This window comes from Herpailurus yagouaroundi, unplaced genomic scaffold (genome assembly GCF_014898765.1).
Source record: "Herpailurus yagouaroundi ecotype Mexico unplaced genomic scaffold, PumYag 77, whole genome shotgun sequence".
Classification (NCBI taxonomy): Eukaryota; Metazoa; Chordata; class Mammalia; order Carnivora; family Felidae; genus Herpailurus; species Herpailurus yagouaroundi.
Genome location: NW_024412388.1, coordinates 53767756 through 53791636, shown reverse-complemented (window position 1 = coordinate 53791636; position 23881 = coordinate 53767756). Strand labels below are relative to the sequence as shown.

Here is a 23881-nt window from a genome sequence, read left to right as displayed (position 1 = left end):
ACCATGGGGGGAAATATTTAAGGCAACTGTAAAATAAAAATGTAGATACCAACATGGTGGTAGGTGGGATAGGAAGAAGGAAGTAAGACGGAGATAAGAATGAGTTAAGTGGCTCTCCACTGTTATTCAACATAGTATTGGAAGACTTAGCCTTGGCAATCAGACAACACAAAGAAATAAAAGGCATCCAAATCGGCCAGGAGGAGGTCAAACTTCCATCTTCACAGATGACATACTGTATATAGAAAACCCAAAAGATTCCACCAAAAAACTGCTAGAACTGATCCATGAATACGACAAAGTCACACAATATAAAATCAATGCACAGAAATCAGTTGCATTCGTATACACCAATAATGAAACAACAAAAAGAGAAATCAAGGAATAGATCCCATTTATAATTACACCAAAAACCATAAAATACCTAGGAATAAATCTAACCAAAGAGGTGAAAAATGTATACACTGAAAACTATAGAAAGCTTATGAAAAAAATTGAAGGAGATGCACCAAAAAAAAAAAAAAAAAGGAAAAATATTCCATGCTCCTGGATAGGAAGAACAAATATTGTTAAAATGTCGATACTACCCAAAGCAATCTACATATTCAATGCAATCCCTATCAAAATAACACCAGCATTCTTCACAGAGCTAGAATAAACAATCCTAAAATTTGTATGGAACCACAAAAGACCCCGAATAGCCAAAGCAATCTTGAAAAAGAAAAGCAAAACTGGAGGCATCACAACCCAGGCTTTAAGCTGTATTACAAAGCTGTAATCAAGACAGTATGGTAATGGCACAAAACAGAAACTCAGATCAATGGAACAGAATAGAGAACCCAGAAATGGACCCGCAAACATATGGCCAACTAATCTTTGACAAAGCAGGAAAGAATGTCCAATGGAATAAAGACAGTCTCTTCAGCAAGTGGTGCTGGGAAAACTGGACAGCGACATGCAGAACAATGAACCTGGACCACTTTCTTACAGCACAAAAAATAAACTTAAAACGGATGAAAGACCTAGATGTAAGATAAGAAGCCATCAAAATCCTCAAGGAGAAAACAGGCAGCAACCTCTTTGACCTTGGCCGCAGCAACTTCTTACTCAACACATCTCCAGACGCAAGGGAAACAAAAGCAAAAATGAACTATTGGGGCCTCATCAAAATAAAAAGTTTCTGCACAGTGAAGGAAACGATCAGCAAAACTAAAAGGCAACAAACAGAATGGGAGAAGATATTTGCAAACGACATATCAGATAGAGGGTTAGTATCCAAAACCTATAGAGAACTTATCAAACTCAACACCCAAAAACAATCCAGTGAAGAAATGGGCAAAAGACATGAATAGACACTTCTCCAAAGAAGACATCCAGATGGCCAACTGACACATGAAAAAAAATGCTCAACATCACTCATCATCAGGGAAATACAAATCAAACCACAATGAGATACCACTTCACACCTGTCAGAATGGCTAACATTAATTAACAACTTAGGCAACAACAGATGTTGGCAATGATGCAGATAAAGAGGATCTCTTTTGCACTTTTAGTGGGAATGCAAACCGGTGCAGCCACTCTGGAAAACAGTATGGAGATTCCTCAAAAAATTAAAAATAGAACTACCCTACAACCCAGCAATTATACCACTAGGTATCTATCCAAGGAATACAGATGTGCTGTTTCAAAGGGGCACATGCACCCCAATGTTTACAGCAGCACTATCAACAATAGCCAAAGTATGGAAAGAGCCCAAATGTCCATCGACTGATGAATGGATAAAGAAGATGTGGTATATATATAAATGGAGTATTACTCGGCAATCAAAAAGAATGAAATCTTGCCATTTGCAACTACGTGGATGGAACTGGAGGGTATTATGCTAAGCGAAATTAGTCACAAAAAGACAAGTATCATATGACTTCTCTCATATGAGGAATTTAAGATACAAAACAGATGAACATAAGGGAAGGGAAGCAAAAATAATAGAAATCCAGGAGGGGGACAAAACACAAGAGACTCTTAAATATAAAGAACAAACAGAGGGTTGCTGGAGGGGTTGTGGGAGAGGGAATGGACTAAATGGGTAAGGGGCATTAAGGAATCTACTCCTGAAATTATTGTTGCACCATATGCTAATTTGGATGTAAATTAAAAAATAATTTTTTTTAAATGCAAAAAAAAAAAAAGTTAAGTGGGAAGAAAGAGATACTAATAAATCTAGGGATGTAAATAAGTTAGGGACAATTACCAAGAGGATGAAGATAGAGAATATTACTCTCAAACAAGAGGAAGAAAATTCTTATTCATCCAACAGTAGATGGGAAATGAAAATAAAGGGAAAAAGTATAGGGTGCCTGGGCGGCTCAGTCAGTTAAGCATCCAACTTCGGCTCAGGTTATGACCTCAAGGTTCAGGGTTTCAAGCCCCACATCAGGCTCTGTGCTGACACCTCAGAGCCTGGAGCCTGTTTCAGATTCTGTCTCCCTCTCTCTCTGCCCCTCCCCTGCTCATGCTCTGTCTCTCTCTCTCTCAAAAAAAAACAAAACTAAAAACATTAAAAAATGGGGGGTGGTTGGGGCGCCTGGGTGGCGCAGTCGGTTAAGCGTCCGACTTCAGCCAGGTCACGATCTCGCGGTCCGTGAGTTCGAGCCCCGTGTCAGGCTCTGGGCTGATGGCTCAGAGCCTGGAGCCTGTTTCCGATTCTGTGTCTCCCTCTCTCTCTGCCCCTCCCCCGTTCATGCTCTGTCTCTCTCTGTCCCAAAAATAAATAAACGTTGAAAAAAAAAATTAAAAAAAAAATGGGGGGTGGAAACGTAATATAAAAGAATAATCATTACTACATATTCAAGCAGTTTAAATATACCAACTAAAGACATACTTTTTAAATTTGATTTTTAAACACATGTTTTTAGAGCAACATGTTAGCTATAAGACACATACCTAAAACAAAATGTAAAGAAAGGTTAGTAATAAAGGGACGGCAAATATAAACTAAAAGAAAGCTGAAGTAGCAATTCTAACATCAGAAGAATATATACTGGTAAAATGATCAATATGACTACAAACAAATGTGTACCTAATTAATAATACCGATACCTATCCATGTATCTATGGAGAAACAACTAGCAGACTAAGGAGAAAAAAGAAAACCCAACAATTACACAGATAAATTCTAATACATTTCTCTCAATAACAGATCAAACAGACAAAAAAATAAGATATTGAAGATCTGAGTCATAATTAATAAACTCAAGCTAATATTTATACATACATATATGCACATATAACTTTATAACCCACAAACATAGAGTCTGGATTGTTTCCGAGCACACATGGCTCATTCACAGAAAGTAACCATGTACCATAAATTACAAATCTATGTCAGAAGAACAGTTTTTGAAAATTTGTAAGTGAACATAAAACAAAAACAAAAGCTTTGAGTATAAAAGGAAATAAAATAATTTTAAACATTTATAACCTGAAATTTATGACATTGTTTAGAATTGTGGAATCACTATATTGTATACCTGAAACTAAAATAACACTCCGTGTTATAAAATTATTAAAAACACTGTAAATTATAAAAACTTAAAGCCAAAATAAAATTTATGACACATAGGTATAGCATTAGTTAAAAAGAAACTTGCTTTAAATATATTCATCAGAAAACAACCTAGATTGAAAATAAAGGTGCTAAGTACTAATATCAATAAAGACAGAGGAGAAAGAGTAAACCTGAAAAAGAAAAAAACAAGGATATCATAAAGATAAGACCAGACACTGTGGAAAACAGTACAGAGTCTCCTCAAAAAAATTAAAAATAGTATTACCATATGATCCAGAAATTTCTCAATTGGATATTTACTCAAAGAATATAAAAACACTAATTTAAAAAGATATAGGCACCCCTATGTTTACTGCAGCATGATTTACAACGGCCAAGATGTGGAAGCAGTCCAAGTGTCCACTGATATAGATGAATGGATACAGCAGAGGTGATACACACACACACACACACACACACACACACACACACACACACACACAGAAAATGGAATAGTTCTCAGCCAAAAAAAGACTGAAATCTTGCCATTTGCAACAACATGGATGGATCTAAGTGAAATAAATCAGAGAAAGGCAAATACCTTAGAATTTCATTCACATGTAGAATTTAAGACACAAAACAAAGAGAAAGACAAACTGAGAAACAGACTCTTAACTGTAGAGAACAGATGGTTCCCAGAGGGGAAGTGGGTGGAGGGAGGGGCGAAATAGGTGAAGGGGATTAAGAGTACATTTATCATGATGAGCACTGAGTAATGTACAAAATGACTGAATCACTATACTGTACACCTGACACTAATATAACACTATGTTACCTATACTGGAATTAAAATTTAAAAAGAAGGGCAGAAATATGCAAAAGGTAGAAATAAACACAAGAAAACTGTTTCTCTGAAAAGATAAAATGGGGAAATCTTTTGCAACACTGATCAAAGAGAAAAAAAATAAATAAAATACACAATGAAAATGAGAACAGTAGGAGCGCCTAAGTGGCTCATTCGGTTAAGTATCTGACTCTTGATTTTTGTCCAGGTTATGATCTCACTGTTCCTGAGATCAAGCCCTGCACTGGGCCCTGTGGTGACAGTGTGGAGCCTGCTTGGGATTTTCTTTCTTTCTTTCTTTTCTTTCTGTTCTCTCTCTCTCTCTCTCTCTCTCTTTCTCTTTCACTCTCCTTCCCTCTTTGTCCCTCCCTAGCTCATGTGCTCTTCTGTCTCTCAAAATACATAAATAAAATTTTAAAAAATGAGAACAGACAAAATAAATTTTAAAAATATTATAAATGACTATGTGCCAATAAATTTGAAAAATTAACCAAAATGGAATATAATCAAATGCCAAATATGGCACAGAGACAAAAACAAAAGTATAATGTCTAAACATCTATAGGAGAAACTTAAATGGTAACCAATGATTTTCCTCTGTATGAGTTTCCAGGACTAGGTCTACATGATTTCATGGACAAGATTTCTCTAATTTTCAAAGAATGGGCAAGCCCTATTTTATATGAATTGATCCATGAAGTAGCAAGAAAAGGGGAGCAGGAGAAAAAAACAGTTAAATCAGTTAATGAGGTATTTCCCTTGATTCCAAAATTAATGATGGTACAAAAAATTTTAAGCATTTTTCACGTATGAGGACACATACACATATGCACAATAAAATATCTAATCAAATCACACAATGCATTGGAAAAAATATTATCAATTACAGTTTATAATGCAAGGATGGTTTAACATGAGAAAATCAGTGTGATTCAGCACATTAAAGAATTTAGGGAGAAATCACAGGATTATCTCAAGTTACAGAAATGCTCTGATAAATTTTAGTACCTATTTATGACTTTTTAAAATTTTTACTAAAAAATTTTTTTAATGTTTATTTATTTTTGAGGGTGGGGGGGGGAAGGGCAGGGAGAGGGAGACACAGAATCTGAAACAGGCTCCAGGCTCTGAGCTGTCAGCACAGAGCCTGACTCAGAGCTCGAACTCATGGACTGTGAGATCATGACCTGAGCTAAAGTCGGATGCTTAACTGACTGTACCCAGGCGCCCCATGATTTTCTTTTTTAATCTCAGAAAATTTGATAAAGTATATGTACCAGGAACCTGTAGAAAGCATCAATGCAAATGCATTACTTTCAAGATCAAGAAACATTTAAGATTTCTCATTATCACTGATATATGATCATGAAGGGCCCTGCATGCCATGCAAAGGAATCTGAATTTATTCAGACATTAAAGAATATTAAGTAAGTAAATGACATAATCTGATTTGAAGATGGAAAAGATCACTCCTGAGGTCCTGTGGAAGATGGATTACAGTGGTAACCACACAGAGGGTTATTCTCAACACCAAGGTGAGAAAAGATGAGATCCTGAGCAAAGTAACAAAGATGTTGACAAGTCTCAAGGATTTAAGAAATGTTGGGACATACAACTGAAAGGATTTACTAATATTTTTGACATCTGGATTTGGGCAGCAGGTGAGGGAAACCAATCATGATTAACTGAGTTTTTGGTTCAGATAATTTTAGTTTGGGTGAACTTGTGCCACATACCGAACACAGAATTATACATGTATGTCACATATTTATAGTGGCATCAAGCCACCTAGGTGTTTGTTTTTCTCTAAGGGAACACAGTGTGCTGGTGCAAGTAGGCGACTGGATGGATTCAGAGTTGTAACCTCAGCAAATCCAATATTACATTATAGAACACAGAAAAACAAATTCCAGAGAAAAGATACTTTTCTTTTGAAAACGTTGAAATTTAACTACTTATATGAAGGAAGAATGTTTAATCATTTGGAAATGCATATTTAGTGCTGAGGGCAAACTGGTTCAAAAATATAAGCTTGTAAGTCATTACTGATAGGCAATAACTGGGGCTATTGGAATATACAAGAAGTAAGTGAAAAAGCCAAAGGCAGAAGTCTGATACCAGCCCTTAGGGAAAAAGAAGAAAGGGCACGAATACTTAGGCAGAAAAAGAATAGTGGGTAGAATTCAAGATGGTGGAGGAGACTTTTTTAAAGACACCAAGCAATAAAATGCTGAATAGTGCCTACTCAACTTCAATACTAAGAAATCTCTATTAATCTAAATGGGAACAGATTCACTTGAATAGCTGAGGTAGAAACCACAGTATATCAGGCTGAGGCGGAATGGGAAATGAAGAAACGGGAATGAAGCAAGTAGGGGCTAATTGTTCAAGAGGCTCCAGTTGTGAAGGAAGAGCAATATAAAAGCCAATTTCTATTTTTTTTAATATGAAATGTATTGTTGGGGTGCCTGGGTGGCTCAGTCGGTTGAGCGACCGACTTTGGCTCAGGTCACGATCTCACAGTTTGTGAGTTCGAGCCCCACATCAGGCTCTGTGCTGACAGTTCAGAGCCTGGAGCCTGCTTCGGATTCTGTGTCTCCCTCTTTCTCTGCCCCTCCCCCACTCGTGTTCTGTCTCTGTCTCAGAAATAAACATAAAAAATTTTTTTTTAAATACGAAATTTATTGTCCAATTGGTTTCCATACAACACCCAGTGCTCATCCCAACAGGTGACCTCCTCATTGCCCATCACCCACCCACCCCCCACCCCCCACTGACCCTCAGTTTATTCTCAGTTTTAAGAGTCTCTTATGGTTTGGCTCTCTCCCTCTCGAACTTTTTTTTTCTTTCCCCTCCCCCCATGGTCTTCTGTTAAGTTTCTCAGGATCCACAGTAAGAGTGAAAACATATGGTATCTGTCTTTCTCTGTATGATTTATCTCACTTAGCATAGCACTCTCCAGTTCCATCCATGTTGCTACAAAAGGCCTTATTTCATTCTTTCTCATTGCCAAGTAGTATTCCATTGTGTATATAAACTACAATTTCTTTCTCCATTCATCAGTTGATGGACATTTAGGCTCTTTCCATAATTTGGCTATTGTTGAGAGTGCTGCTATAAACATTGGGGTACAAGTGCCCCTGTGCATCAGCACTCCTGTATCCCTTGGGTCAATTCCTAGCAGTGCTATTGCTGGGTCATAGGGTAGATCTATTTTTAATTTTTTGAGGAACCTCCACACTGTTTTCCAGAGAAGCTGCACCAGTTTGCATTCCCACCAGCAGTGCAAGAGGGTTCCCGTTTCTCCACATCCTCTCCAGCATCTATAGTCTCCTGATTTGTTCATTTTAGCCACTCTGACTTAAAAGCCAATTTCTAGAAAGAATTTTTAAAGGAAAGGATCTGAACATGTTTATGAGAAGATGGGATGGAGCTAGCAGAGCAACCAATGAAAAAACGTTGAAAGGTAAGGATCACGATCCTTGAAGATGGGAGACACAGTCATGAGCCGCTGTGTTGGCTGGACGAGGTACAACTCTTCCTCCAAGAGAGCAGGGATCTTTGTCCATGGATGAAGCATGACCATCTGATACAAAGGACGAAGGCAGAAGAGAGATTAAGGCTTAAGGTAATTGCTGTAGAAAATGGAGAAGAGCGGCTGATGAGAGATGTGAAGCTAAAGTTTTTCAGGGGACCAGCCATAAATGCAGGACACACACATGTAGTAGCATCAAGTCACCCAAGTGTTTGTTTTTCTTCAAGAGGACACAGTGCCCTGGCTGCAGAAGTAGGTGACTGGATGAATTCAGAATTGTAAACTCAGCAACTCTGATCCAACAGAGGCATGACATTGACAGTCAAAGAATAGCTGAGGCTGTGACTTAGAACAGGAGAATGACAGGAGAGCTTAAGAAGGAAAAGGCAAACAAAAGAAGGGAGAAGGGATCAAGGACCAGACATGAAGTGCAAGAACAGGAAGAGGAGGGCAAGTGATGTGAGACCAAGAGCAATCTCCTATCCTTTTCTCCCTCCCCCGTTCATCCATGAGCCACTTTCAGACTAATCTCTTGATGGCTTCACTCTGATCCCATCACTACCTTGTTTATATACCTCATAAGCTCCCCTCTGCTTATCAAATTCAGTCTAAATCCTTCCAGTGCTTGATGGTCCTCTGATTTGGCATCAACCTACCATCTCATCCCTTTCTATACTCCTCCACCTCCACCACTCACCACTCTGGAAGCACGCAAATTTCACCTCATCCTACTGCTTGAAAGGTTTTATTCAATTCCTTCTACCTCCTTATGGTTGCCAGATTTAATTGGTAATACCCAGATGGGTTTCAGATAATCAATGAATAATTTTTTCAATGTAAGTATGTCCCATGCAAAATTTGTATTTATCTAGCAATTCTATCCTCCATTCCCAACAATACATTTCAAAATCATACTTTAACGTCACATTCAAATGTCATACTATGCTAACATGCCTCGAGTAAAAACTGAACAAGAAATAGTGTCTATCTGCATGGAACTTCCATACTACAGAGGTACAGAGAAAAATAAGCAGGCAGTCAACAATAAAGAAGTAGTTACAATGAGCCATGTGGGCAAAAAGGAAGCACACACCTTCCTGTATTTGCACTATGCATACTTATGAACACCTTGTAAAAAGAGACATCACACTCAAAGTTTAGAACAGAACATTCCTTCAAAAAACTTTTTCAGATGGATACACTTTACTTAATGCAATTTTTTCTTTTGTAATGACTCCTGGCTTGATTTGACAGAGATACCATTTAGCCAATTTTTACAAAGGAAGAATGTCTTTGTGTAATGGAAATGTAATGAAGGTCCAATGAATGGTCAACTGGTTTGGATAGATTAAGATAGCATTAGCATTCTTCTATATCCTCATAAAGAACAATAAACTTACCACACGTTGAGCTGCTATCAATGCTGCTAATGTACTTCGCCCAGGTGCTCCTGGGGCACAGAAGGAAACGTGGACTTTGCTTCCCTTGATCGTCATACCATCAGCGGCTTGCTGAACCTCTTCAGCATGCTCTGCAGTGTTATATTCCACCACTGCAAAGCCGCCAACATAACTACCTTCATCCTGTGCAAGCTGATTTAACACAGTTTGTTAAAAGGAGAATCCTAATTATCTGGTTAGAAATATTTATTTTCAGTATGTAATTTTCATTTTCAAAAACAAATGTATCAGAGCATATACTGGTGAAAATAATGTATTCTCTCTCTCGAAAATTAAAAGTTTCCTAGTTGTGGGATGCCTGGCTGGCTCAGTTGGAAGAGCATGCGATCCCTGATCTTGGGGTCATGAGTTCGAGCCCCACACTGGACATATAGGTACATTAATAAATAAACAAATACATAAATAACGAATGTTCACTAGTTGCTTAGATGCAGTCCTGAAGATAGGATGATAAACAAGACTCTGTCCAATTTCTTTTCAATTCTTTGATTTTCTAATTTACTTTAAAACTCAAAGCTCAAATGACAATATTCCCTCTATATTAAGGAAGATGTGTAACTGATAATTTATAGAAAAATGTAGAAACACAATAAATAACACTTTCTTTAAAATATATTTACCAGATACATGGACAAAGAAAGATACTGAACAATTATGTGACCACATATCTATGTAAATTAAAGTTTATATTATCAAGAGAAGAAAGGCAGGAGGAACCATATTCAACTTTTAATTCAGTATTTCAGGAAGATCTCAGGAATTTGGTCAAGTATTCCAAAGCAAACCTTATGTGGGAAAATTGTGCCCTGGGTTTGTTAAAATACCATATGCAACACACAAGCTTTATTTCTGAATGTGCCCTAAACAAACTCCTACAATGCAGAACTAGATTTATTTCCAGTCACCCACCTGTAAGAGTGTAAAGGAAGATACTAAAGTCCTGGATCTGTAAAGACTGGTACAAAGAGCAAAAATAAGAACAAAATAAGACACTAAAAAGTTTCTAAGTTTTGAACATGTCTGAATTATCTTAAACACATTCACTCTATAAAGTGGTAAATGTGATAAAATTCAGCATGGTATGTCTTTAAGAAGACACATCTATGATACTTGTTTGGATTTGGCATCTCATAGGTTAATATTACAATTAAATCATTTCTTAGTCCTTTTTAGTTTCTTTTCTCTTATTTTTGAAGTTTTACTTTCTAACTATACAGTGAGACCAAATTTCTATCTTTCCTTCACATTCTTCCTTCCTTTTAAAACTTTCCTCATGAAACTTCTTCCATGAAACTTTTTCCAATTACATGGGAGAAAGGGAAAACATATACCTCTTCTAAACATCTCTCCTACAACCCCGTTCCTCTTGTAATCCAAACCAGATATTAAAATCAAGATTTGTAAAAGCCGTCACTGTCTTTGGTGTCCCTTGATTACAAAGTAAGAGACTATGTTCAACGTAGTCCATGTCTACCTACCAAGCAAGAATCTGAACATCACAGATCCACTGCTAAAGGCATCATAAAGTTATTTTATCAATCTTTTGAAAACGTTTCAAATACTTATTATTCCTGGTTCATTATGGTAGCTTTCATGCCTATATAAATTATAATACCATTTTAATTCTTCCAAAAGACAAAATCCTCTAAGTCCACAGCATCAGTAGTTTTAAAGAGTTTTTTTTAGTTCAATAGGAGAGCCACTCAAACATGTATTAGTCTGACTCCCCATCTAGTTAATTTTCCATTATTTTGAAGTATTTTAACAGAAGCTAAATGGCCACTTGCAAATAGTGTAACAAACACTTTTCTACCAATGGCAAGCTGGATTAAAGAACCTCTCAGGTACCTTCCAATTCTGGGATTCATAATTCAAATACAATTTGTGATAAACAGCTTTCCCCCTCACATTTGCCTCAAAGGCCTCAACGACAGCTACAAAGAATTATATATGACCTTAGAATATCACTATACAATTTTTAGTATTCAAAAATAGTATATGGATTAGAGAAATCACTTTTCAATAACTGAGCAAAGACTGACAAAAGCTTTGTCACAAAACTTTCTAATTTTATGAAGCTCTTGGATGGTTTCTTTGATGTTTATATTGGGATTGGAGGGGTAGAAATGAAAAAATAAAGTAGCATTTATATATATAATATATATATACATTATATATATATAATATATAATACATATATACATATATACATATGTATATATGTATATAATACATATATACATATATACATATATATTATATACATATATAATATATACACAGATATATAATTATAATTATAGATATTATATATAGTTATGTAGTTAGCTATATATATTATTTAAATATACTATGGTTATGTATATGTATGTGTGTGTGTGTGTGTGAGTGACCATAACTCCTAGCCTCCCACTGTAACAGTAGAGACTCAACAAATATATGATTAAAGAAAACCGGTGGGGTGGTGGGGGTGGAGAACAGGGGTTAAGAAGAAAAGAAGCATGAGAGAGAAGGAGAGAAGAGAGAGAAGGAAGAAATTAAGAAAAGCAAGAGAGAAAAAGAGTTCATTAGTTGCTATCAAACACCTATAAGGGAAGGATCTTATAGTTCATATCTATGTTTAGTAGAATATATTTAATCTTACTGATATATTACATGAAAATTCGTACCAGTGTTGTCAGTTTTCAAGATCTTCTCTAAATGTCTCACCATGATCCCATTAGGACAGAATTATACATTCTTTTTAAACCTCATAATACTTTTCTATCTTCCAATAATTACATCACTCTTTATACAGAATTTATCATTATTTGCTTGTCAGTACCTTCTGCAAAATTGTAAGGTATTGAGAGAGTACGTTTCTATTCTATTTCTAACTTTTAGCAATATAGTGTCTGGTGCGGAGAAGATAATAAGTAAAACTTGGATAGATGAATGGATCAATGAATGAAAGGCTAGACACATGGATGGAATGAGGTGAGTGAGCAAGTGATGGGTTTGCTAAGACATACTTAACTATATAATACTATAGGTTGACCCACACACAATGGGAATTGATTTAAAATTTACCATGAACTTAAAGTCTTCATTTTAGACTAAAGAAGAATTAGATTATCCACTGTGATATTCACATATGCATAATAAATTTGTGAGTGCATATACAATAGATACAGAGGCAGATATTTTCAAATATTTCAAATGATACCTGAAAAATACATACCTGGCAAAACACAGGTTTATGTATACTGGAAAAAAATTGCAACAGCTCCTCTGAATCCCTGTAGTCACTAGGGAGTTTATCTATACAAAGGCACTTAGAATGAATTAGCTCTGCAGCCAATAGATTAACATCCATCCATTGTGCAAACAGAGCTGATGCTCCCAATTGTTTACCCAATAACTCCAATCTAGCCTTTGCAGCAAAGTCCTTTTTCATGTATTCCACAAATCCATAGCCTTTGGAATGGCCAGTAACCTCACTGTAGACTAGAAAACATCTCTCGATATTTCCATAAGCACGAACAAGTTCTTCAAACTCTTCTAATGTAAAAGAAGTGGGTAAGTTGGTAATACACAGCAAAGCATCTGTTGGCTGGAGCTGAACAATTAAGTCCTTTCCTCGAAAAGAATATTGATGGAACATCTGAATTGCATTCTGGGCTTGTTCCCCATTCAGTAAGGTAACAAAAGCTAGAAGATAACAAAATAAATTAAAGTTTTGTCTAAGCCAGTGTTTGCAAACTTTTTTGACTATGACCCACAGTAAGGAATACATTTTTGGTCTGTGACTCAATAAACACACACACACACTTCAAATATTTCTGAAACAAAAGTATTAGTAACTGAAACTCCTGCCCTATGCAATGCACTCTGATATTTTCTATTCTATTTCATTGTGTTTTTTTAGGCTGATACCAACCACTAACCTAATTTCATGACCAGTGACTCAAATCAAAGTACAGGAATTATATCAGGAGTTCCACTGTAAGATACTACAATGTTCTGTTTTGTTTTTGATTTTCATACAGACTTTATTTTTTCCAACTATGTCTAATGCAAAATTTTATAAAGTCTTAAAAATTTTCTTTCATATTGAAGCACCTAAATACATAAAGCAAATATTGACAGAAAGCAAGAAATTGACAGTAATACAATAATAGTAGGGGACTTTAACACCCCACTTACATCAATGAATAGATCATTCAGGCAGAAAATCAATCATGAAACAGTGTCTTTGAACGACATATTAGGGCAGATGGACTTAACAGATATATACAGAATATTCCACTCCAAATCAATAGAACACACATTCTTTTCAAGTTCACAAGGAACATTCTCCAGGATAATCATATGACAGGATACGGACAAGTTTCAATAAATTTAATAAAATTTAAATCCTGTATCTTTTCTGATCACAATGGTATAAAACTAGAAATCAATCACAAGAAAAAAAAGTGGAAAAAAACACAAAGGTGGAAGCTAAACCACATGCTACTAAACAGCCACTGGATTTCTTCAATGAAGAAATTAAAGATGAAATTAAAAATACTTGAAGACAAATGAAAATAAAAACACAATGTTCCAAAATCTCTGGGACACAGCAAAAGCAGTTCTAAGAGGGAAATTTATAGGGATACAGGCCTACCTCAAGAAACAAGAAAAATCTCCAACAGTCTAACCTAACACCTAAAGGAATTAGAAAAGGAAGAAAAAACAAAGCCCAAAGCCAGGAAAGGAAGAAGATATTAAGATCAGAGCCAAAATAGAGAGTAAAAAAAAACAACAGAAAAGATCAATGAAACCAAGAGATAAAAGATCAACAAAATTGATAAACCTTTAGCCAGACTCATCAAGAAAAAAAGAGAGGATACAAATAAATATCAGAGATAAAAGGGGAATTAACAACTGACACCACAGAAATACAAAAGATTGTAAGAGAATACCACAAAAAATTTTGTCAATAGACAGAACAACCTAGAAAAAATGGGTAAATTTCTAGAAACATACCATCTTCCAAAACTGAATCAGGAAGAGATAGAAAATCTGAACAGACCAATTACTAGTAACAAAGTTGAACTGATAATGAAAAACTTCACACAAACAGAAGTCCAGGACCAGATTGCCTCACAAGTGAATTCTACCTTTCATTTAAGCAAAAATACTGATTCTCCTGAAACTATTCCAAACATAGAAGAGGAAGGAAAGCTTCCAAATACATTCTATGAGGCCAGTATTGATTTAAAAAAAAAACAAAACAGAGACACTACAAAAAAAAGAAAATCACAGACAAATATTCCTGGTGAACAGATGCAAAAATCCTCAACAAAATATTAGCAAGCTGCATTCGGCAATACATTGAAAGGATCATTCACTTGGATCAAGTGGGATTTATTCCAAGGCGACAAGCAGGTTTACATATTCACAAATCAATCAACAAGGATAAACCACATTAACAAAACAAAGAAGTCATACAATCATCTCAATAGATGCAGAAAAAGCATTTGACAAAATTCAACATGAATTGATGATAAGCTCTCTCAACAAAGTGTGTTTAGGGGATACATACCTTAACCTAAATAAAGATCATTCATGAAAAACACACAGCTAACATCATACTCAATGGTAAAAAACTGAAAGCTTTTTATCTAAGACCAGAAACAAGACGAGGATGTCCACTCTTATTTAACATAGTACAGAAGACCTAGCCACAGAAATTAAATAAGAAGTAAAAGTCATCCAAATTGGTAAGGAAGAAGTTAAACTGTCACTATTTGTAGATGGTATGATACTATACGTAGAAAACCTGAAAGATTTGACCAAAAACTATTAGAATAAACGAATGCAGCAAAGCTGCAGGATACAAAATTAATACACAGAAAATAGTTGCCTTTCTGGACACTAATAATTAAATAGCAGAAAGAGAAAGTAAGAAAACAATCTCATTTATAATTGTACTAAAAAGAATAAAATGCCTACGAATAAATTTAACCAAGGAGGTAAAAGACCTGTACTCTGAAAGCTATGACATTGATGAAATAAATTGAAGATAACACAAACAAATGGAAAGATATTCCATGCTCCTGTATTGGAAGAGCCAATACTGTCAAAATGTCTACACTACTCAAAGCAATCTACAGATTTAATGCAATCTCTAACAAAATACCAACAACATTTTTCACAGAACCTGAACAAATAATCCTAAAATTTATATGGAACCACAAAGAACCTCAAGAAGCCAAAGCAATCTTGAGAAAGAAGAATCAAGCTCAAAGTGTTACAATCCTAGCTTTCAAGATCTACTACAAAGCTGTAGTAATCAAAACAGGATGGTACTGGCAGAAAAACAGACACATAGATCAATGAAACAGAGGGCCCACAAATAAGCCCATACCTATATGGTCAATTAATCTATAACAAAGTAGGCAAGAATATACAATGGGGAAGACAGTCTTTTCAATAAATGGTGCTGGGAAAATTGTACAGCCACATTCAAAAGAATGAAACTGCACCTTCTTACACCATACACAAAATAAACTTACAATGAACTAAAGACTTAAATGTGAGACCTGAAACTGTAAAACTCCTAATGGTTGCAAAAAAAAGGCAGTGATCTCTTGGACATCACCCTTAACAACATATTTATGGGTATGTTTCCTTAGGCAAAGGAAACAAAAGCAAAAATAAACTATTGAGACTACACTAATTTGCTTGGCCAAGGAAATCATCAACAGAACAAAAAGACAACCTAATGATTGTAAGAAGATATTTGCAAATGATGTATCTGACAAAGGACTGATACCCAAAACATATAAACATATACAAATCAACACCAAAAAACAATGTGATTAAAAAATGGGCAGTAATGGGCAGTGCCTGGGTGGTTCAGTTGGTTAAGCATTTGACTCTTGATTTCAGCTCAGGTCATGACCTCACAGTTTGTGAGATCAAGCCCTGTGGCAGGCTCTGTGCTGATAGCATGGAGTCTGCTTGGCATTCTCTCTCTCTGCCTACCTGGCATTCTCTCTCTCTCCTACTCTCACTCTCAAAATAAATAAACAAACATTTCTTAAAAATGGGCAAAGGGCCTGAATAGACATTTTTCCAAAGAAGACATACAGATGGCCAACAGATACATGAAAAGATGCTCAACATCACTCATCAGCAGAGAAATGCAAATCAAAATCATGAGATATTACCTCACACCAGTCGCAATGGTTAGTATCAAAACGACAAGAACTAAAAGTGTTGATGAGGATGAGGAGAAAAGGGAACCCTTGTGCACTGTTAATAGGAATGTAAATTAGTGCAGCCACTGTGGATAGTAGTATGGGGGTTCCTCAAAACATTGAAAATAGAAATACCATATGATTCAGTAATTCCACCACTGGGTATTTACCCAAAAAAAAAGAAAACATTAATTTGAAAAGATACATGTTTGCTGCAACATTATTTACAACAAAGATATAGAAGCAATCCAAATGTCCATTAATAGATGAATGCATACAGAAGATATGGTGTGTGTATATATATACATATATATGCACACACACATGTATATATACACACATATAACAGAATATTACTCAGCCATAAAAAAGAATGAGATCTTGTCATTTGCAACCACATGAACAGACCTAGAGGGTATATTGCTAAGTTAAACAAATCAGAGACAGAAAGATAAATACCAAATGATTTCACTAATATGTGGAAGCTAAAAAAACAAATGAATAAACAAAAACAAATGGGGGGGGGCACCTGAATGGCTCGGGTGATGGAGCATGCAACTTGGTATCAGGGTCATGAGTTTGAGCCCCGTGTTGTGCACTGAATGTGCTTTAATAAAAAAAAAAAAAACTCTTGAATACAGGGAACAAACTGGTGGTTGCCTGAGGGGACATGGGGGAGTGGTGAGTGAAATATATAAAGGGAATTAAGAGGTACAAACTTCTAGCTATGAAATAAGTGACGGAGATGAAAAGTACAGCATAGGGAACACGGTCCATAATACTGTAATCATGTATGGTTACAGATGGTGACTACACTTACTGTGGTAATCACTGAGTAATGTATAGAATTGTGGAATCAATATGTCGTACACCTAAAAAAAAATATGTTGTACATCTGAAACTAACATTGCATGTTAATTATACTGCAATTAAAAAATAAACAATACAAAGCCTACAAAAATTTACTATAACATCACAACGTATTAGGACATTCTTTATAAAAATGAATGTTTCTAGTAAGATACATAGATACATTAATAATGCCCACATTTAGAATCAAAGTGAAACCAGATGCTTAAAAGTGAAATCTTACCTGTTCTCTTATTTCTGTCCACATAACAATACTTTAACTCATAGTCTTGTAATAAATCATGAACTTCCTGAAAGAGACAAAACACGAGTTCAAATAAACACATGAATGCAGTTAGTGGATAATCCAGCTGTATTAGCCAATCATTACTACCACCACCATCTGCCATATACAACACCTTCCACGGATCTCCATTATTTAAATTAAAGGCATTCCAGGCCCACCAAATATAACATCAACCTACCTCTCCAACTGTATCTCCCAGTACAGGATCTGCACACAGATCCTGTTTCTGCTCTATGAGCACGATTTCATGAGGATGCCATGCACAGCCCTCATTCTGAATCTCTGCTCATGTGGATACCTTGACCTTGCATGGGACAAAGATATCAATACTTGTAAACTTCATCTGAAACCACATGCATCCTTTGAAATCCCAGTTCAAATATTCTTTCATGAAGTTTTCTCCAATTCTTTCCCACAGGACATGACTTCTCTCACCTCTACACTAACAATGATCATACTTTTTTAATGCCTGTCTTATAGAAATAATATTAAACATTTCTCTTTGTATATCACATACTGAGTTTTTAACAAGTAATACACTTGTAGATGCTGTAGTACCAGCCTAGAGAATAAATACAGTTAGACTGCAAACCTAGCGATCCCTGGGTATGAAACAATAACCACCACAAGGTACACGTGTGGTTCAATTTATTTCCACTTGGCTCCCCAAGATGTTGAAACTGGCTTTCCAGTTCATTCTGTTTCCATTATCAATCCAGTCTGAACTTGCTTCTTCTGGTAGGACTTTCACCCAGCTGGGGTCCTGAAAAAGCAAATTTATATTCCCAATCCTCCTGTTAAATTGGTAATACTTGAGTATGGGAACTGTATTTCATAGATTTGTATAGTACCTGTACTGCTTTGCATATGCTAGGCAGTCTAACATACACTAAACTGAAAATAATTATTTTGTCATTGAATTGATATTTGGCCTTGAAAGTTTACTAATAATACACAACAGATGCAATTATTATTTTTTAAAGGAACTGGACTATCATGTAGGTGGACATTCTGATCCTGGATGGAGGGTTACAGCCAACCTGCTCTATATTGCACATAAATAAATTAAACATACACAAGTGCTGGTATGTTGAGTTCACAATAGAAGCGAATTTACTCAATGATAATAATTCGTATTATTGCCATTATTATAGCTAATATTCATTTAGCTTTTACTTAGGTACCAGAGCAAGGGTACCTCACTCCTTTTATTAAAAACCAGGAGGGGCGCCTGGGTGGCTCAGTCGGTTGAGCGTCCGACTTCGGCTCAGGTCATGATCTCGCGGTCCGTGAGTTCGAGCCCCGCATCGGGCTCTGTGCTGACAGCTCAGAGCCTGGTGCCTGTTTCAGATTCTGTGTCTCCCTCTCTCTCAGACCTTCCCCCATTCATGCTCTGTCTCTCTCTCTCTCTCAAAAATGAATAAACGTTAAAAAAAAAAATTTAAAAAAAAAAAAAACCAGGAAACCAGAGCAGAGAAAAATCAAGTAACTTGCCAAAGTCATACTTAGTAACTTGCTGAGTGGAGATTCACCCATCAGTCTGGTTCCAGGGACTACAACCTTAACCTCTACACAATACCACCATATTCCTTCTAAAATTAATTAAAAATAGTATACTACCACTAAGAATTACAAAAACAATATCATTAGTGCCCTAGTAAGAGATCATATGGAAACAGAAAATAAATACGTGGGCAGTTACAAATTGAGACATATTTTCCCCTTTAACACAATGTAAGTGGGGGGGGGGGGGGAAGAGTGACATAACAGGCAAAATATAAAAACATAATGTTAGGTGAAGAAAAGATAATCACCTATGGCAAGAAAGAAAAGAAAGTAAAGTTGATAATTTAGTATTCTTTATTAGTAAGTCAAAATTAGATATATTTTAAAGTACATATACTACCAATTTTGTGAAATATGGTTTGATGAGTTATGTAGTAGTATGATCAATATACATATCTTACTATGGTAATTTTTTATCTTGTAAACTGTAATGTTTTCTTGGACTTAAAAAAAACATATAGTGTATTCGTTAAGAAAGTGTAATTCTCTCAATAGCATAGCACACACATCTTGCCAATCAGCTAATACTTAATATAGAAGGTGGTACGCTTTTAGTCACACAGACTTTCATCTCTCCTTTCAGTAGTTAACAGCTGTCGAGCGCCAGATTAAGAAAACATGACACTGCTCTTCACATTATCAACTATCTGTAAACAAATGACACGTTATGTTCCTCATTCAGCTGAATTACCTGAGAGAGATCTTAAATATTCAAAGATGCATTTTGCAACTTAAAGTTTTTATTTTTAAAATACCTCTATTTAAAATTGTAACTTTTCTATGTATCAGATGTGGCATACAGATTTTGCCAGCTGGGAAACCTTACAAGGCTTCTTGTAAAGAAAAAAAAAACGATTATTTTTCTCCATGCCCTGGTTGTTTTGACCCAGGCAAAAGTGGGTCACCCCTCAATTTAAGCCTTGGTAAGTTGGCCAAATTAAAAACTTAAAACCTGAAAGAGAGCCCTAACAACCATTTGCCTAAATTCCACTACGCTCTACAGAAGCACAGAACCCAAACAACTGAAATTGTATCTCCCTATTCTAATAGCTTTATGACATTTCTATTAACTTATAAGTTAATTTTAAGGAATGAAGTAGCACCTTTGATGAAAACATTGTGTCTTCTGACCAGGAATATCAGTTACAAATTACTTACAGGAAGATAAGTTCATCAAAATTGATAGCATTAAACAGCTTTAGTAACCTATCTCCAGGCCACGTTCATTATCACTCTCTGGAATTAAATGAAAGTTTTGCACATATGAAATACTTCCTGGGGAGAGAATTGATAGCCTTAAGAAAACCCAGCCTTAGGTTTTTTTTTTTTAATGTTTATTTTTGAGAAAGAGAGAATATGAGTGGGGAAGGGGTAGAGAGAGGGGGTTCAGGGGATCCAAAGTGGGCTCTATGCTGACAGCAGAGAGCCCATTGTGGGGCTCGAACTCATCAACCACGAGATCATGACCTGGGCCAAAGTTGGGCATTTAACTCACTGAGCCACTCAGGCGCCCCAACCCAGGCTTAGTATTAAACATGAATCACATCACCTTCTAAACCCTTCTCAGACTTACTTTCATTAATTTTTTTTTTTCCCTAAGAAAGGCCTTCACAGATTTCAAATTCTACTTTTTTGGAATAAAAAAGGAAACATTTTTGCTAATTTGCCTTTAAAATTTTAAGTGATTTGATATTATAAAGAGATTATCTGTAACACATATTAAGTTATGAGGCATAATAATGAAATAAGCATCTAGGAACTCACCACCAAACCTAAGAGAACATTAGCAACACTGTTCCACTGACTTTTGCATTCATTTGCTAGGCTCATCCCACCCTTCCCCTATGGCTGGAGTTGCTCACTTAGGTATGCATCTCCAAACAATATGTTGTTTTACTTGTTTCTGAGCTTTAGAGAAATGGTATTGTGATGCTTTTAGTTTTCTGTGCCTTGCTTTTGTGTGTGTGTGCTTTGCTTTTTTTTTTTTTTTAAGTAAGCTCCATGCCCAACTTGAGGTCCAAACTTACAACCCTGAGATCAAGAGTCAGACGCTCTACTGACTGAGCCAGCCAGGTGCCCTATGTGCCTTGCTTTTTATACTCAATAATATGTTCCAAATATTCACTCATGTTCCACCTGGCCATTCATTTATTCACTACTGTTTGATATTCCAATCTAGGACTATTTTTCTATAAATGAATATTTGCTTTCTAGGTTGTTGTTTTGCTACTTACATATTTTTAAAAAATTACTACCACGGCACCTGGGTGGCTCAGTCAGTTAAGCGTCCAACTTTGGCTCAGGACATGATCTCATGGTTCTTGAGTTCGAGCTTTGCATCAGGCTCTGTGCTGACAGCTCAGAGCCTGGAGCCTGCTTCAGATTCTGTGTCTCCCTCTCTCTTCCCCACTCATGCTCCCTCTCAAAAATAAACAGTAAAAAAATTTTACATAATAAGAAAAAAACAGCAGATGTTGGTGAGGACGTGCAGAAAGATGATCTCTTTTGCACTGCTGGAGGGAGTGCAAACTGGTGCAGCCACTCTGGAAAACAGTATGGAGGTTTCTCAAAAGTTAAAAATAGAACTACCCTATGACCTAGCAGTTGCACTACTAGGTATATATCCAAGGGATACAGGTGTGCTGTTTTGAAGGAGCACATGTACCCCAATGTTTATAGCAGCACTATCGACAATGGCCAAAGTATGGAAAGAGCCCAAAATGTCCATCAACAGATGAATGGATAAAGATGTGGTATATATATACAATGGAGTATTATTTGGCAATCTAAAAGAATGAAATCTTGCCATTTGCAACAACATGGATGGATCTAGAGTGTATCATGCTAAGCAAAATACATCATTCGTATGACTTCACTCATATGTGGAATTTAAGATACAAAACAGATGAACATAAGGGAAGGGAAACAAAAATAAAATAAAAACAGGGAGGGGGACAAACCATAAGAGACTCTTAAATACAGAGAACAGAGGGTTGCTGGAGGTGCTGTGGGTGGGAGGGGGGATGCGCTAAATGTGTCAGGGGCATTAAGGAGGACACTTGTTGGGATGAACACTGGGTGTTATACATAGGGGAAGAATCACTGGAATCTACTCCTGAAATCATTATTGCACTATATGCTAATTTGGATGTAATTAAAAATAAAATAAATTAAAATAAAAGTAAATTACTACCACATTCTTATAAATTTTATATATTTCCTACTGCTCGTGTACAAGTTTCTGAAGAAATGAAATTCCTGGGCTGCACATATGCAAATGATCATCTTTGTATGAAAGTGCCAATTTGTTTGCTGGAATGGCTGTACCAGTCTATATTCCATCAGGAGGAAGTGAAAGTCCTGCTAATACATATCCCTACAATGCTTGGTGTTACCAGATACTTGTCAATTTCATGGATATAATTGTACCTCACTGTGATCTTAACTTGTATTCCCTTGGTTACTAAAGGGAGAGCTTGTGATAGTTACTTTTAGGTTGACTTGGCTATAGTATCCAGCTATCTAAACATTAATCTAAGTGCTGCTGTGAAGGATTTTATAGATGTGGTTAGTATCTACCATCAGTTTAAGTAAAGGAGACAACCTTACATAATGTGGGTGGGCCTCATCTAATCAGATGAAGGCCTTAACACCAAAAACTGAGGTTTCCTGGAGAAGCAATCCTGCCTCAAGACCGTAGCATCAAAACATGCCTGACTTTCTAGCCTGTTGGTGTGCGTGACAGATTCTAGACTTGCCAGCTCCCTCAATCAATCAATCAAGCTCTCTCTCTCTATATGTATATCTGCATATAGTATAAATACATTTTAACATGAATATTATATATGTATCTCTGAAGAACTTTAACTGACGTAGGCATCTTTTCATGTTTATTTGCCATTTATTTCTCTTTCTGGAAAACACTCATCTTGATTGCCATTTTTCTATTGTATTTGTCTTTTAACGACTTGTAGGAGTTTTTTTTTTTTTTAAACATATTCTGCATACTAATCCTTTGTTGGGAACTGTATTATAAATGTATTCCCCTGCTATGTGGTCTGTTATTTTATTTGTGAATTTTTCTGGTGAAGAGAAATGTATCATTTTAATCAAGCCAAATTTATTAATTCTTTCCTTTACCATTTTTATTTTTTGTACATTAAGAAGTCCTTTCCCAGGGGCGCCTGGGTGGCGCAGTCGGTTAAGCGTCCAACTTCAGCCAGGTCACAATCTCGTGGTCCGTGAGTTCGAGCCCCACGTCGGGCTCTGGGCTGATGGCTCAGAGCCTGGAGCCTGTTTCCGATTCTGTGTCTCCCTCTCTCTCTGCCCCTCCCCTGTTCATGCTCTGTCTCTCTCTGTCCCAAAATAAATAAACGTTGAAAAAAAAATTATAAAAAAGAAGTCCTTTCCTGAGGCAGGTGGGTGGCTTGCACAGATAAGCCTCTGACTCTTGGCTTCAGCTCGGGTCATAATCTCACAGTTGGTGAGCTCAAGCCCCACTTCGGGCGAGCATGAGCCCCTGCATGCAGTGAGCATAAGCCCTG

General features: G+C 36.3%; 1 protein-coding gene and 1 long non-coding RNA gene across 6 annotated transcripts in view; one reads left to right on the top strand and one right to left on the bottom strand.

Annotated features, from left to right (window-relative positions):
* Nucleotides 1-23881, bottom strand: part of RAVER2 (ribonucleoprotein, PTB binding 2) — a 93724-nt gene that overhangs the window by 54613 nt on the left and 15230 nt on the right. For all 5 annotated transcript variants that reach the window (XM_040470501.1, XM_040470503.1, XM_040470499.1 and 2 more), the window contains exons 2-4: nucleotides 17709-17775; nucleotides 12610-13079; nucleotides 9330-9521 (exon numbers count right to left, since the gene is read on the bottom strand). In XM_040470501.1, coding sequence (XP_040326435.1) covers nucleotides 9330-9521; nucleotides 12610-13079; nucleotides 17709-17775 — 729 coding nt within the window. The remainder of the gene's footprint in view (nucleotides 1-9329; nucleotides 9522-12609; nucleotides 13080-17708; nucleotides 17776-23881) is intronic.
* LOC121027256 (uncharacterized) lies at nucleotides 1771-17229 on the top strand. Its single transcript, XR_005788622.1, has 2 exons — nucleotides 1771-1812; nucleotides 16965-17229. It is a non-coding gene; the product is annotated as an uncharacterized LOC121027256 (long non-coding RNA).